This window comes from Saccopteryx bilineata, chromosome 1 (assembly GCF_036850765.1).
Source record: "Saccopteryx bilineata isolate mSacBil1 chromosome 1, mSacBil1_pri_phased_curated, whole genome shotgun sequence".
Taxonomy (NCBI): domain Eukaryota; kingdom Metazoa; phylum Chordata; class Mammalia; order Chiroptera; family Emballonuridae; genus Saccopteryx; species Saccopteryx bilineata.
This window is the reverse complement of record NC_089490.1, coordinates 240,757,760-240,771,504: the sequence shown is the minus strand read 5'-3', so window position 1 is coordinate 240,771,504 and position 13,745 is coordinate 240,757,760. Positions and strand designations below refer to the sequence as shown.

Below are 13,745 nucleotides of genomic sequence, written 5' to 3'. Positions count from 1 at the left end.
TCTTGGAACACATTCAAAAGAGCATCTATTTTATTTTCAACAACAATAAACACCAAACCTCGAGGGCGACCAGGCCCCCATAAAGTCTCCTCAAACAGACAGGGTTTTGAGAGAAAGCTGATTCTGGGAGGTTTCAGTCTCAAGGCAGAGAGTTTTGAAGATCTGACATCCTCAAAACTGAGAAATGGACGTTTTCCTTCGCACGTAAAGGGGAGTATTTGGCCTTCGCAGTCAATCCATCAAGTGTTTACTGTGGAAGGGTACATGACTGCACGGTCTTCACACACAACTCACGTCCAGGGAGATGGGGCCTGACCATAGCCCACACCGCCTTCACCAGGCTCTGCATTATCTGAAGTGTTTGAGAATGAAAAGGAAGAGTGGACAACTTGTTGTAAAAGGAGGAAGTCTCATGAGTTTTTATTGTTTGACTGACAGAACATAAGACCAGGCAGACGCCCCAAAGGGACGAGGGCAAGTCTCACTGCCGTCTGCCCTGCAGTCCTTCCTCTTCTCAGCACTTAATGTTCTCTTTTAAAGATACCAGACATTTACTTTGACCACAAATGCAATCCACGATGAATAAATAAATGGATTATCTTTCAGTGCCCCCCACTTCCACGTCCCTTTATATAGAAAAAAGTGCTAAATGTCTCTTTGTAGCCTGCGTGGCATAGCTGTCCCACTTATGGTTTTAAAAAGTCTGCAACTTGATATTCTGAGAGCCTTTCTTAAAGGTAGCTCCCTCCGAGACAGAAGTCCTACTGGTACTGCCGGTAGTCTCCAAATGGGGAGGGTGACAGCGGGGCTGCAGGCAGCTGGGAGGAGTCATCAGCAAACTGGGGACCTGTGAGCAAGAGGAAAGAACTTTGAAAACCACAGGAATATTATATCGTAAAGGTCAGTCTCTTCAGAAAGTAAAGCAGTGAGCTCTATGAATGCTGTGACCTGCATCTCCCTGCAAGCCTGCTGAGTCCCCACAGAACATCTGAATCTGGTGCAGGATGGCTTCCCTCACGCTGCAGTGGCCAGCACAGCGGGGTCCACGTTGCCACCGGCCCACTGGCACCTGACGAGCAACGCGTCTGGAACTTGCCCACAAGATAAGAGTCCCGCGCTGGGCACGGGGGGGGGGGGGGGGGGGGGGCGGGGGCGGGGGATCCCATCAAACTGGGAACTATGACCTATATAAGTCTCGTCCAAGCTCTGGAAATAACGCTCAGCATGCCCCACTACTCTGCACAGATTACTTAACTAGAGCGTGCCGGTGACTGTGGCTAGATACTGACTGAGCCACATCCAGCTTTTCAAACAGAGCCAAGCCTACCACAGCCCGTGACACATTATATACACAGTACACCACAGACAACCATGTAAAGCCAGAAAACATTTCCTTTGAACATCAAGAAACCATTCCAATGTTTGAGTGATTGTGTTAAGCAAAAAAAGACTCACCATTGGGAAATTGTGCAGAGGCAAATCTTGTCAACAAGATGCCAGCTCCTTCAATTAGCGCTAGGAGAATTCCACCCATCGCGGCTGACCCAACCATGGCCACTGGTCCATCTGGATACATGAGTAACAAAGCAATCGTGTTAACAGAAATAGTTTAATACAAGACGCAGTAAAGGAAAGAGCTGCACATGTGGCTAAATCCCACCCCCATTACCCATTGGCCAAGACCAGGGGGGTCAACAAACTACAGCCCACAGGTCAAATCTAGCTCCTGCCTGATTATGTCAACAAATCTTTACTGGACCAGACGTGCTCACTCACTTCTGTTAATGTCTACGGCTGCTTTTGTACTATGATAACTGAGTTGAGCAGTTTTTAACAAAGACCTCATGACCCACAAGGCCTAAAATATTTACTGCCTGACTCTTTACAAAAATTCTGCCAACGCCCAGACTGAACCACTAAGCCCAAAGGACTTCTGGCTGCCATGTCCCACAGATCCAGAAGACGGCTTCATGCACTTCCCCCATGACAACCCCACGTGACAGGGACTATTATCAGTTCCAGAGAACTTATGAGGGAGACCCGGCATGGAAAGTCTGCAGAGAGCCCTGGGTCTCAGCTAGTCAATGGCAGAACTAGAACCTGGGCGGCTCTTATCCACAGCAGCGCACAGGTCAGCGCGCCACGCTCTTTCTCAAACAAGCCAACAGATCCTCTACTTTTCCCCAAATCATCCCACATGTTCTTGCTACACCAGGTTAGGCAACGATCCGTTTCACGTATTTCAGATGTCAATAAATTACGATGGGGTTTCCCGCAGTCTGCGTCCAGGAGCATGTCTGCAGTGAGCACTTACTTCTCGCAGCCAGGATGGCTCCCGTCAAGGCCCCGCTCGTGATGGAGTTCCAGGGGTCCTCCTTCCCTCTGACCTGAACCATGCTACAGTCGATCATGGAAAACAGGCCTCCCCAGACTGCAAAGCTGCCTGTTTTATTTAAAAACAAGATGATGTATGAATTTTACTTTTTCATCTTACATTTAAAATGTTATCATGAAAAATACATTTAAATAACACTCACACTATTATTAAAACGCTCACACGCCAAACATATGCAAACACAAGTCAAAATAAGCCCTGAACAAGTCAGAATACTCATCTTTCGAATAAAACCCAGGTTGTTGATATCCACTGGGAGATTTTTTTTTTTTGGTATCTTTTCGAAGTTGGAAATGAGGAGGCAGTCAGACAGACTCCCGCATGCGCCCGACTGATCCACTCGGCATGCCCACCAGGGGCTGATGCTCTGCCCATCTGGGGCGTTGCTCTGTTGCAACCAGGGCCATTCTAGCACCTGAGGCAGAGGCCATGGGGCCATCCTCAGCGCCTGGGCCAACTTTGCTCCAATGGAGCCTTGGCTGCGGGAGGGAAAGAGAGAGACAGAGAGGAAGGAGAGGGAGAGGGGTGGAGAAGCAGATGGGCGCTTCTGTGTGCCCTGGCCGGGAATCGAACCTGGGACTCCTGCACACCAGGCCGACGCTCTACCACTGAGTCAACCGGCCAGGGCCTCCACTGGGAGGTTTAAAGCGGGAAAGCAATCAGCCGGGCCTGGGAGTCAGGCAAGGCACCTCTGCCCCTGGAACAACTGTCTGGGCTCCTAGAGCAGTGAGTTGCTTCCTAGCCCCCTCTCCTTCAGGGCTCACTTGCCACCCCTTTTTCTTTTGTTCCTGAGTGTCACTGAGTACCCACTCTATGAAAATCAACAACGGGAACACAGGAGACCAGCTTTGCTAGGACGTATTCCATGTGTAAGCCCATAACACATGCCAGCATGGCAGGCGATACAATGAGGACTACAAAGCATCTTGGGAACAGAAATTACTGCTCCTTTCACCTTCCCACCCTTGATTCCTCAAGCATGACACACTAAAAACAACCTATATCAGATCACTACAGACTCTTCCTAAACAGTGACAACCTGTAAAATAAAACACAAACACCCATACATATGAGTATACAGGTACACACAAAATCTAGTTTTCTTAAAAGGTGGATCCCAAGGACTTAAAATATGTAAATGATCCCAATTCCCTCATACCATAATGTACTTACTCTTCCTCTATTTCACCCTGGTTTTTTAGATAAAACTTTAATGTTAGAATTGTATTAGAGTTGCAGAAGAGTTGTGGGCAGGACGGAGTTCCCCAATCTCCACCACCTTACATACGCATGGTGCGTCTGTTACATGACTAACGGCTCACTACTGACACACCATCCACCAAAGTCCATGCTGGACTTGGAATCCCTGAGCTTCCCGTTCTGGGAACCATATTACATTTAGTCATCGTGTCTCCCTAGGCTCCCTCTCAGCCGGGACAGCTACCTGACTGCTTTGTATTCACGGAAAATGCTGTGATAGAAACCTGCAAAGCCTGACTTCCGCAAGCGCAGGGAGATTCAGGGCTTGGCGTGTACTTTAATACTACTTAGCATTGCATTAAAATAAAGGCAAAGTAGTCACTATTTACTTTCTGAGGTGCAGTTATTACAGAGGGAACAAAAACCCCGAGCCTCAACTCCTCATCTGGACAGTGAGGTCCATGGTGCTTCCTCTGCTGTGGCTGCGAGGACTGCGTAACACTGCACAACACTCAGGAGGGTGTGTGGCACACAGCAAGCCCTCAATAAACAGCATCTATTTGCTCCTGTCTCTTAAAGGAAATACTCTGAAAACAAAGAGATGACTTTTTCTGATGCATAAAACTACTACGGAACAGCTGAAGGTATTAAGTCCTTTCTCCAGCTTGGCTGTCTCTTTGTAAGTAAATAAAACCTCCCAGCTTCTGAATAACCCACTTTAAAAAGTGTAATGAGGCCCTGGCCGGTTGGCTCAGTGGTAGAGCATCGGCCTGGCATGCAGGAGTCCCGGGTTCGATTCCCGGCCAGGACACACAGGAGAAGCACCCATCTGCTTCTCCACCCCTCCCCCTCTCCTTCCTCTCTGTCTCTCTCTTCCCCTCCCGCAGCCGGGGCTCCACTGGAGCAGGTTGGCCTGGGCGCTGAGGATGGTTCCATGGCCTCTGCCTTAGGTGCTAGAGTGGCTCTGGTTACAGCAGAGCAACACCCCAGATGGGCAGAGCATCGAACCCTGGTGGGCATGCTGGGTGGATCCCAGTCGGGCGCATGCGGGAGTCTGTCTGACTGCCTCCCCATTTCCAGCTTCGGAAAAATACAAAAATGCCTGACCTGTGGTGGCGCAGTGAATAAAGCGTTGACCTGGAAATGCTGAGCTCGCCAGTTCGAAACCCTGGGCTTGCCTGGTCAAAGCACATATGGGAGTTGATGCTTCCAGCTCCTCCCCCCTTCTCTCTCTCTGTTTCTCTCTCTCCTCTCTAAAAATGAATAATTTAAAAAAAAATACAAAAAAAAAAGTGTAATGAGCCTTAGGAAAAAAAAGTGTAATGAGCCTGACCTGTGGTGGTGCAGTGGATAAAGCATCAACCTGGAATACTGAGGTTGCTGGTTTGAAACTCCAGGCCTGCCCAGTCAAGGCACATACGGGGAGCAACTTCCTATGAGTTGATGCTTTCCGCTCCCCTCCCCAACCTCTGCCTTTCTCTCTCTCTGTCTCTTTCCTCCCTTTAAAATCAATAAATAAGGCCCTGGCCGGTTGCCTCAGTGGTAGAGCGTCGGCCTAGCGTGCGGGAGTCCCGGGTTCAATTCCCGACCAGGGTACACAGGAGAAGCGCCCATCTGCTTCTCCACCCCTCCCCCTCTCCTTCCTCTCTGTCTCTCTCTTCCCATCCAGCAGCCAAGGCTCCATTGGAGCAAAGTTGGCCTGGGCGCTGAGGATGGCTCTGTGGCCTCTGCCTCAGGTGCTAGAATGGCTCTGGTTGCAATGGATCAACGCCCCAGATGGGCAGAGCATCGCCCCCTGGTGGGTGTGCTGGGTGAATCCCAGCAGGGCGCATGCGGGAGTATGTCTGACTGCCTCCCTGTTTCCAACTTCAGAAAAATACAAAAAATAAATAAATTAAAATCAATAAATAAAATCTTTTTTTTTTTTCTTCTTTTTTTTTTTTTCATTTTTCTGAAGCTGGAAACAGGGAGAGACAGTCAGACAGACTCCCACATGCGCCCGACCGGGATCCTCCCGGCACGCCCACCAGGGGCGACGCTCTGCCCACCAGGGGGCGATGCTCTGCCCATCCTGGGCGTCGCCATGTTGCGACCAGAGCCACTCTAGCGCCTGGGGCAGAGGCCACAGAGCCATCCCCAGCGCCCGGGCCATCTTTGCTCCAATGGAGCCTTGGCTGCGGGAGGGGAAGAGAGAGACAGAGAGGGAAAGCGTGGCGGAGGGGTGGAGAAGCAAATGGGCGCTTCTCCTGTGTGCCCTGGCCGGGAATCGAACCCGGGTCCTCCGCACGCTAGGCCGACGCTCTACCGCTGAGCCAACCGGCCAGGGCCAATAAATAAAATCTTTTTTAAAAAAAGTGTAATGAATATAATCTTTTCACATTCTTCAATGAGCTCTGCAGTGTCCCAAAGCTAGCCTTGGAGATCAGGGTCTCTTATGAAACCCCAATCCTCTGCCACATACTCTTAGGCCTTGTTAACGCCGGAGCGGTCGCTCCTGGCTCTCACAAACCCAAGCTTAAACATACTGTCTCCCTTCTGGGTAAGAGGAGAAAGCTAAAAACACTACTGAGCATTTGAAGGGCAGGGACAAGATTTTCATACGGATGCAACAATTCAAGTTAATTCCTGAATAAACCATAAATCAAGAAGAACCTATAGAGATATTCACTTGTCACAAACTTTTAGAACATCAGCAATAGCTATAATCTAAAACAGAAGGGAAGCCCTGGCCGGTTGGCTCAATGGTAGAGAGTTGGCCTGGCGTGCAGAAGTCCCGGGTTCGATTCCCGGCCAGGGCACACAGGAGAAGCGCCCATCTGCTTCTCCACCCCTCCCCCTCTCCTTCCTCTCTGTCTCTCTCTTCCCCTCCTGCAGCGAGTCTCCATTCGAGCAAAGATGGCCCGGGCGCTGGGGATGGCTCCTTGGCCTCTGCCCCAGGCGCTGGAGTGGCTCTGGTCGCAACAGAGCGATGCCCCAGAGGGGTAGAGCGTCGCCCCGGGGTGGGCATGCTGGGTGGATCCCGGTCGGGTGCATGCGGGAGTCTGTCTGACTGTCTCTCCCCGTTTCCAGCTTCAGAAAAATACAAAAAATAAAAATAAAAATAAAAATAAAACAGAAGGGAAAAACAGAGCTTCACCCCAGACAAACAGGAAGTCTGGAAAACTAACAGAAAAACTTTGCTTTCATACCTCCCAGCTGCGGAGCCCTGGTTTTAACAGCTGTCAAACTCCCTCGTAGTCTGTGGTTTACTCCCTATATAAAAGTGAACAAAATATTATGAGTACAATACATTTCCAACCCATAAATGGGGCCATCAGTGATACTAGCAAACCCAGATTTCAAGTGATGATACAATAAGACACTCACTTACCACTGGAGAATTGCGAAAACCTTTGACTGCCTGAAAGATACCACCACCAATGGTACCCATTGTGAAGGCCCCACCACAGTCATCCACAATTCGCCAGGGGCTAAAGACAGGGGAAAAAAAGGAGATGCCGTTTGTCTCATTCTCTCATTCACAAACCATAAAACCTTTGCTAACACAGCAGGACTTCTGCAACCAATACACATCCAGCCCAGAACATGTAGACAAACATAGAAGATTCTGAACATATCCATATGTATCCAGCCCCAAATCACCTAAACTAGTGTTATATTGAAACCGCGAGAAACAGACGTTTGCCACACAATTAAGTAGAGAAATTAAGGAGTCTTTATTGCAAAAGGCTGGCAAACAACAAGGGAACTAGTGTTCCAAAAACTCGCAGCCCCAAACACATTCAGGAGCTAGCTTTTAAAGGCAAAATTACATTCTGGCCAGGGTATGGGGAGGGGAAGCCTAGCAGTAAAACAAAGCAGTTACAATGTTTATCCACAGGATTAATTCAGGGAGAAACATTCAGGACACATCTGCAACCCTGCAAAACCAGCCCAAGGCCACAACCTTCCAAAACTAGCCCAAGGTGAGGGGTAGGAGTCTTTTTAGAGAAAGTAAATTCTGGATACAGTTACTTATGTTATGAGCCTTTCTTTTCTACATTTCACTAGACTAGACAGTATGAAACTCACTTTGACTCTGGACAGTTGATACTTTATTCATTCACTTGACAATTAGTATAAGTTGCGCAAAAGCGAATAAAACAAGTAACAGAAAACTACACTATCATCAAGAATGTTACCCAATCTCCTGGGGATCAAGGATGAGCTTTCCAGCTGCAGGAAAATTTAAAGTTCAGACCCAAAGAAATGAAGATTCAATGGGTGCAAAGGAACCCTAACCAGGTAGTAGCTCAGTTGGTTAGAGCGTTTAAAGTGTCGTCCTGATGTGCCAAAGTAGCAGGTTTGATCCCGGACAGGACACATAAAACAATCAACCGGCCCTGGCCAGTTGGCTCAGTGGTAGAGCGTCGGCCTGGCATGCAGGAGTCCCAGGTTCGATTTCCGACCAGGGCACACAGGAGAAGCGCCCATCTGCTTCTCCACACCTCCCCCTCTCCTTCCTCTCTGTCTCTCTTCCCCTCCCGCAGCCAGTGCTCCATTGGAGCAAAGTTGGCCCAGGTGCTAGGGGTGACTCTATGGCCTCTGCCTCAGGCGCTATAATGGCTCTGGTTGCAACAGAGCAACGCCCCAGATGGGCAGAGAATCGCCTCCTGGTGGGCATGCCGGATGGATCCCGGTCAGGCGCAAGCGGGAGTATGTCCGACTGCCTGCCCGTTTCCAACTTCAGAAAAATCCAAAAAAAAAAAAAAATCAACCAATAAATACATAAATAAGCAGAGCAACAAATCAATGTTTCCTCCCCTCTCTCTTTTTCTCTCTATAAAACCAATCAAAATTAAAAAAAAAAAAAAAGCAGACTCATGGGCCCCACGCAGGACTTATTGAATCAGAGCCTGTAGGCCCTGGCCGGTTGGCTCAGTGGCAGAGCGTCGGCCTGGCGTGCAGAAGTCCCGGTTTTGATTCCCGACCAGGGCACACAGGAGAAGTGCCCATCTGTTCTCCACCCCTCCCCCTCTCCTTCCTCTCTGTCTCTCTCTTCCCCTCCTGCAGCCAAGGCTCCATTGGAGCAAAGTTGGCCCGGGCGCTGGGGGTGGCTCTATGGCCTCTGCCTCAGGAGCTATAATGGCTCTGGTTGCAACAGAGCAATGCCCCAGATGGGCAGAGCATCAGCCCCTGGTGGGCATGACGGGTGGATTCCGGTTGGGCGCATGCGGGAGTCTGTTTGACTGCCTCCCCATTTCCAACTTCAGAGAAATACCAAAAAAAAAAAAAGAATCAGAGCCTGTAGTTTAATACAATCCACACAGAACCCGACTTCATTTTTAAGAGTTTGAAAAACAGTCCTGAGACTGAAGAGGATCAGGAAATTCCTTTAAAATGGTAGAAACACTTATAGGAAGTACAGAGAAAACACAAGAGAATAAATTAGTAGCTCCGAGTGGTGGGTCAGTAACTTGAAATGATCTTATAATTTGTTGGAGCAGAAATACACAAGCCGCATAGAATCAGTAAAGAGCAGCAGGCTTCAGCTCAGAGAGTAGCTGGAGTTCAAAACAAAGGTAAGACAAGAGTGTCTCTCTGAACAAAGTCCAGCTAAGTCAGAGTGCTCCTGCCAGGGCAGTCTGTGATGGGCTGCATAGAAGGTTACGCTGTAATCTAACAGAGGTAAATGACAGAAATACAGGTCACAGGAACCAGCAACAGTAACAAGGTTACAAGTTATCACTTAGAAACTACAACTACTGTATGTTCTAGGTGCCTTATAATGCAAATAAAACCTATGATTTTTCAAGAAAGTTAGGTTATTCTTCTCTAGAATCCCTAATCTTCTACCTTTGCAAAAAAGTCTTTCTGTCTCCTCCATTTTACAGATGAACAAAGGCTCAGAGATGAAGTAACTTGCTCAAAGTCAAATATGTCGTAACTAGAGAACTTTTTTTAAAACAAAATGTGCCTAACCAGGCGGTTGCACAGTGGATAGAGTGTCGGACTGGGAAGTGGAGGACCCAAGTTCAAGACCCCGATGTCGCCAGCCTGAGTATGGGCTCATCTGGTTTGAGCAAAGCTCACCAGCTTGGACCCAAGGTCGCTGGCTTGAGCAAGGGGTTACTTGGTCTGCTGAAGGCCCACAGTCAAGGCATATGTGAGAAAGCAATCAATGAACAACTAAGCAGTAGCAACGAAAAACTGGTAACTGATGCTTCTCATCTCTCTCCGTTCCTGTCTGTCTGTCCCTATCTATCCCTCTCTCTGACTCTGTCTCTGTTAAAAAAAGAAAAGAGAAAAAAAAAGTAACACTCCAAAGCCCCCAAGTTCTTTCCATTATATCACACAGACTTAAAGGTTTTGGAAAAGAAAACATGATAAAAAAAAAAAAGTATTTAGGATGATTACGCTTGTATGACATCCTAAAAAGGTCTGGAAGAAAGGAAAGCTATTGGAAAAGGCATTAAGAACACCAGGTAAGATCCTGGCAATGTAACTGAAAGGCAGACATTTGGGGAGAATTCAGACTGCATAAGATCAGGAAAGGGCTGTGGATCTTGAGCTGGGATGGTAGATGCTCTTACCAAACACGGCAGTCCAGAAGATGAAACACTTTTGATTATACAACCCACCAGGTCAACTGACTCTATTGTTTCTGAACGAATGTACAAACAGAAAGCAAAGGGGTCACCTAGTGAATTAGATGAACACTCATTACTCTTGTGACATTTTTTTCATTTACTGAGTTTATTGGGGTGCACTGGTTAATAAAAGCATGCAGGTTTCAGATGTACAATTCTATAGCACATCATCTGTATACTGTATTGTGTACTCACCACTCTGAAGTCAAGTCCCCTTCTATCACCATTTATCGCCCCTTTATTCTCTTCTACCTCCCCCCTCACCCTTTCCCTCTGGTAATAGTAATAACCCTAATGTTGTCTGTGTTTGAGTTTTGGTGGGGTTTTTGCTTAATTCCTTCACGTATTTCACCCCGCCCCCCAACAGCTGCCAGTCTGTTCTCTGTCTCTATGAGCCTGTTCTTGTACAATCTTTAAGTCAAAAAAGTAAAACATTTACCCTCCTGCCACCCTAACAATCATTAGTAACAGCAGGAAGGGAGAAAATAACCTCTAAAGAAGAGAATTTTAGTATATGTGCTGCCGAAGCGAGCACAAGAAGAGAATTTTAAAGAGCTGGAAGGTGCTGAAAGATATGCCCTGCATCCCCCATCCCCCCAATTACGGGTGGAAGGGGGGGGGGGCACAAGGCCAGCCACAGGGCTACTGCTGGCACTTTGACCACCTAAAGACACCTCGGTTTCTGCTCTGACACGATAAAACGGGTAACTAACCCAAATAATGAGATCTGACTTTTCACTTAGGACCCCAGGAGCCTTAACCTCAGGCCACCTGAACCTTCGGCCGGCCCTCGTGCCCTTTATGACGACTGAACCTAACAGGCCGCTGAGTAGAGCCGCCGCTCAGAAGTGCTGTCGCCACCACGTGCTACGACCCTGGCTTCCCAGGCGACGTGACCCTCCGCATTCCCCACCAGAGACCTCCAAGCCGCTTCGGGCGAAGCCCGCGAGCACGCACTGAGACGAGACGCTCGGCCTCACGGACACGTATCGGGACGCGAAGGTCCGGAACAGGGTCTGATCCCGCCCAAGGCCGGCGGGCTCTGGAGTGGGGCCAGGTCCGAGGATCCACCGAGCCCAAGCCCGGACGCTCCCCGTCCGCCGACCGCAAGGTCACGGGGGCTGAGTGTGGCCAGCCAGCGCCGGGGAACCGAAGGACCTCTGCAACCCCGCCGTCCACGGTTACCAGCCTGCGTCGACGGCCTCGGATCCTGGAGACCGAGGGGAGCGAGGGCCCACGGGCAGCAACGAGGCGCGGAGACCGGCAGACTCACCAGGGCTCTCGCGCATACTCCTCCATCTTGACTCCTCTGCGCGAGAGACACGGGGAGAGTGGGATGGGGCCTAACCCGGAGGTGGAAATAGCCCAAGAGGAGGGCGTTAAGATCTGTGAGGATTGATTCGCCCCTTCCGCCTGCAGCCAATGAGAACCTTACAACGTTAGGGTAGCCCCGCCTCAATCCTGGCAGCAGGTCTGTTGCGCAGGGGAGGGGGGGAGCCACCGTGGGCAAGGGGTTCCCATACCCTGTAGTGGGGGCGTGGTGCTCTGAGAAAAGCGTGGTTCTGTCTCGTGGGGTTCAGTCTCCCTAAATCCGTGATGGCGAACCTTTTTATAAAAACCGCCCACTTTGCCTGACCAGGAGGTGGCGCAGTGGATAGAGCATTGGACTGGGATGTGGAGGACCCAGGTTCGAGATGGCGAAGTCTCCAGCTTGACCGTGGGTTCATCTGGTTTGAGCAAGGGGTTACTCCGTCTACTGAAGGCCCAAGGTCAAGGCACATATGAGAAGGCAGTCAATGAACAACTGATGTGTCGCAAGGAAAAACTGATGATCGATGCTTCTCATCTCTCTTCAATTCCTGTCTGTATCCCTCTCTGTCTCTGTAAAAAACAAACAAGCCCTGGCCAGTTGGCTAGTGGTAGAGCGTCAGCCTGGCATCTGGGAGTCCTGGGTTTGATTCCTGGCCAGGGCACACCGGAGAAGCGCCCACCTGCTTCTCCACCCCTCCCCCTCTCCTTCCTCTCTATCTCTCTCTCTTCCCCTCCCGCAGCCAAGGCTCCATTGGCGCAAAGTTGGCCCCGGTGCTGAGGATGGCTCTGTGCCTCAGACGCTAGAATGGCTCTGATTGCGGCAGAGCGATGCCCCAGATGGGCAGAGCATCGCCCCCTGGTGAGCATGCCGGGTGGATCCCGGTTGGGTGCATGGGGGAGTCTGTCTGACTGCCTCCCCGTTTCCAACTTCAGAAAACAAACAAACAAAAAAAACTGCCCACTTTTGCAGTGCTGGTCAACCTGGTCCCTCCCTCCTTCCCTCCACTAGTGGGGCAGGAGGGACCAGGTTGACCAGCACTGCAAAAGTGAGGGGGGGTTTGGGTTGGGGTTTTTTTTGTATTTTTCTTAAGTTGGAAACGGGGAGGCAGTCAGGCAGACTCCCACATGCGCCCCACCGGGATCCACCTGGCATGCCCACCAGGGGGCGATGCTCTGCCCATCTGGGGCGTTGCTCTGTTGCAACCAGAGCCATTATAGCGCCTGAGGCAGAAGCCACAGAGCCATCCTCAGCTCCCGGGCCAACTTTGCCCAATGGAGCCTTGGCTGCAGGAGGGGAAGAGAGAGACAGAGAGGAAGGAGAGGGGGAGGGGTGGAGAAGCAGATGGGCGCTTCTCCTGTGTGCCCTGGCCAGGAATTGAACCTGGGACTCCTGCACGCCAGGCCGACGCTCTACCACTGAGCCAACCGGCCAGGGCAAAGTGAGCGGTCTTTATAAAAAGGTTCGCCATCACGGCCCTAGATACACCCCCTTTTCTTAGGCCTGTCTCTGCTGGCTGTGAACGAATGCCGCCCAGCTCGGCAGAATTGTGAAGCTCTCCCCAGTGACACGCACCTCTTGGGTTTCACAGGTGCGGGCGCTGGGCTTCCCTCAGGGATCCCCGAGGCATGACTCTCCGGCGGGGGCCCAGGGCCCCTCTGTGCGGTGGAGAAGCCTACACCATGGCCTTTGCCGCTCCAATCCAGGCACACTCTGGAGATGAACAAAACATGTACAAGTTCACCTGGAACTGGGCGGGGATGCGGTGCCCCCCACCCTTGCAGTCGGAAATCCGGGTGTAGCTTGACAGCCCCCCCCCCCACACACACACACACAACTTCGCTGCCGGTGGAGCATTGCGGGTGGGAAGCACAGCGCCAGTGCACATTTTGTGTGTGGAGAAAAAGGGGCCACGTGCTGACCCTGACAAACTTGGACGAGGGAGGGGTTGGGGACTGCACAGTGGCCTTGTAGACTTAGACCAAAGTAACCACGCAGGAGGGTCTGAAGTTGAAACTTCCTGTCTAAAAGCAGCTCATGGCGATAGTCACGTCCTAGAGAGGTATTTTTCTCATACAAAGATCCATGCTCACCTGACCAGGCGATTGTGCAGTGGACAGAGCGTAGGACTTGCATGTGGAGGACCCAGGTTCGAGACTCTGAGGTTGCCAGCTTGAGCGCGGGCTCATTGGGTTTGAGCAAGGCTCACAAG

The 13,745-nt window shown here is 50.4% G+C and overlaps 1 protein-coding gene across 2 annotated transcripts; it reads right to left on the bottom strand.

Annotated features, from left to right (window-relative positions):
- TIMM17A (translocase of inner mitochondrial membrane 17A) lies at positions 1-11,580 on the bottom strand. Of its 2 annotated transcripts, none has more exons than XM_066239328.1 (6): positions 11,498-11,580; positions 6,966-7,065; positions 6,784-6,847; positions 2,315-2,443; positions 1,456-1,566; positions 1-847 (listed from the first exon to the last, which is right to left on the bottom strand). In XM_066239328.1, the coding sequence occupies exons 1-6, from the start codon at positions 11,521-11,523 to the stop codon at positions 762-764; spliced, it is 516 nt and encodes a 171-aa protein (XP_066095425.1). In that variant the 5' UTR covers positions 11,524-11,580; the 3' UTR covers positions 1-761. The 2 variants fall into 2 exon arrangements, with proteins under 2 accessions (XP_066095425.1, XP_066095416.1); XM_066239319.1 differs by having other exon boundaries at positions 11,410-11,559.
- Between the last annotated feature and the right edge of the window lie 2,165 nt (positions 11,581-13,745).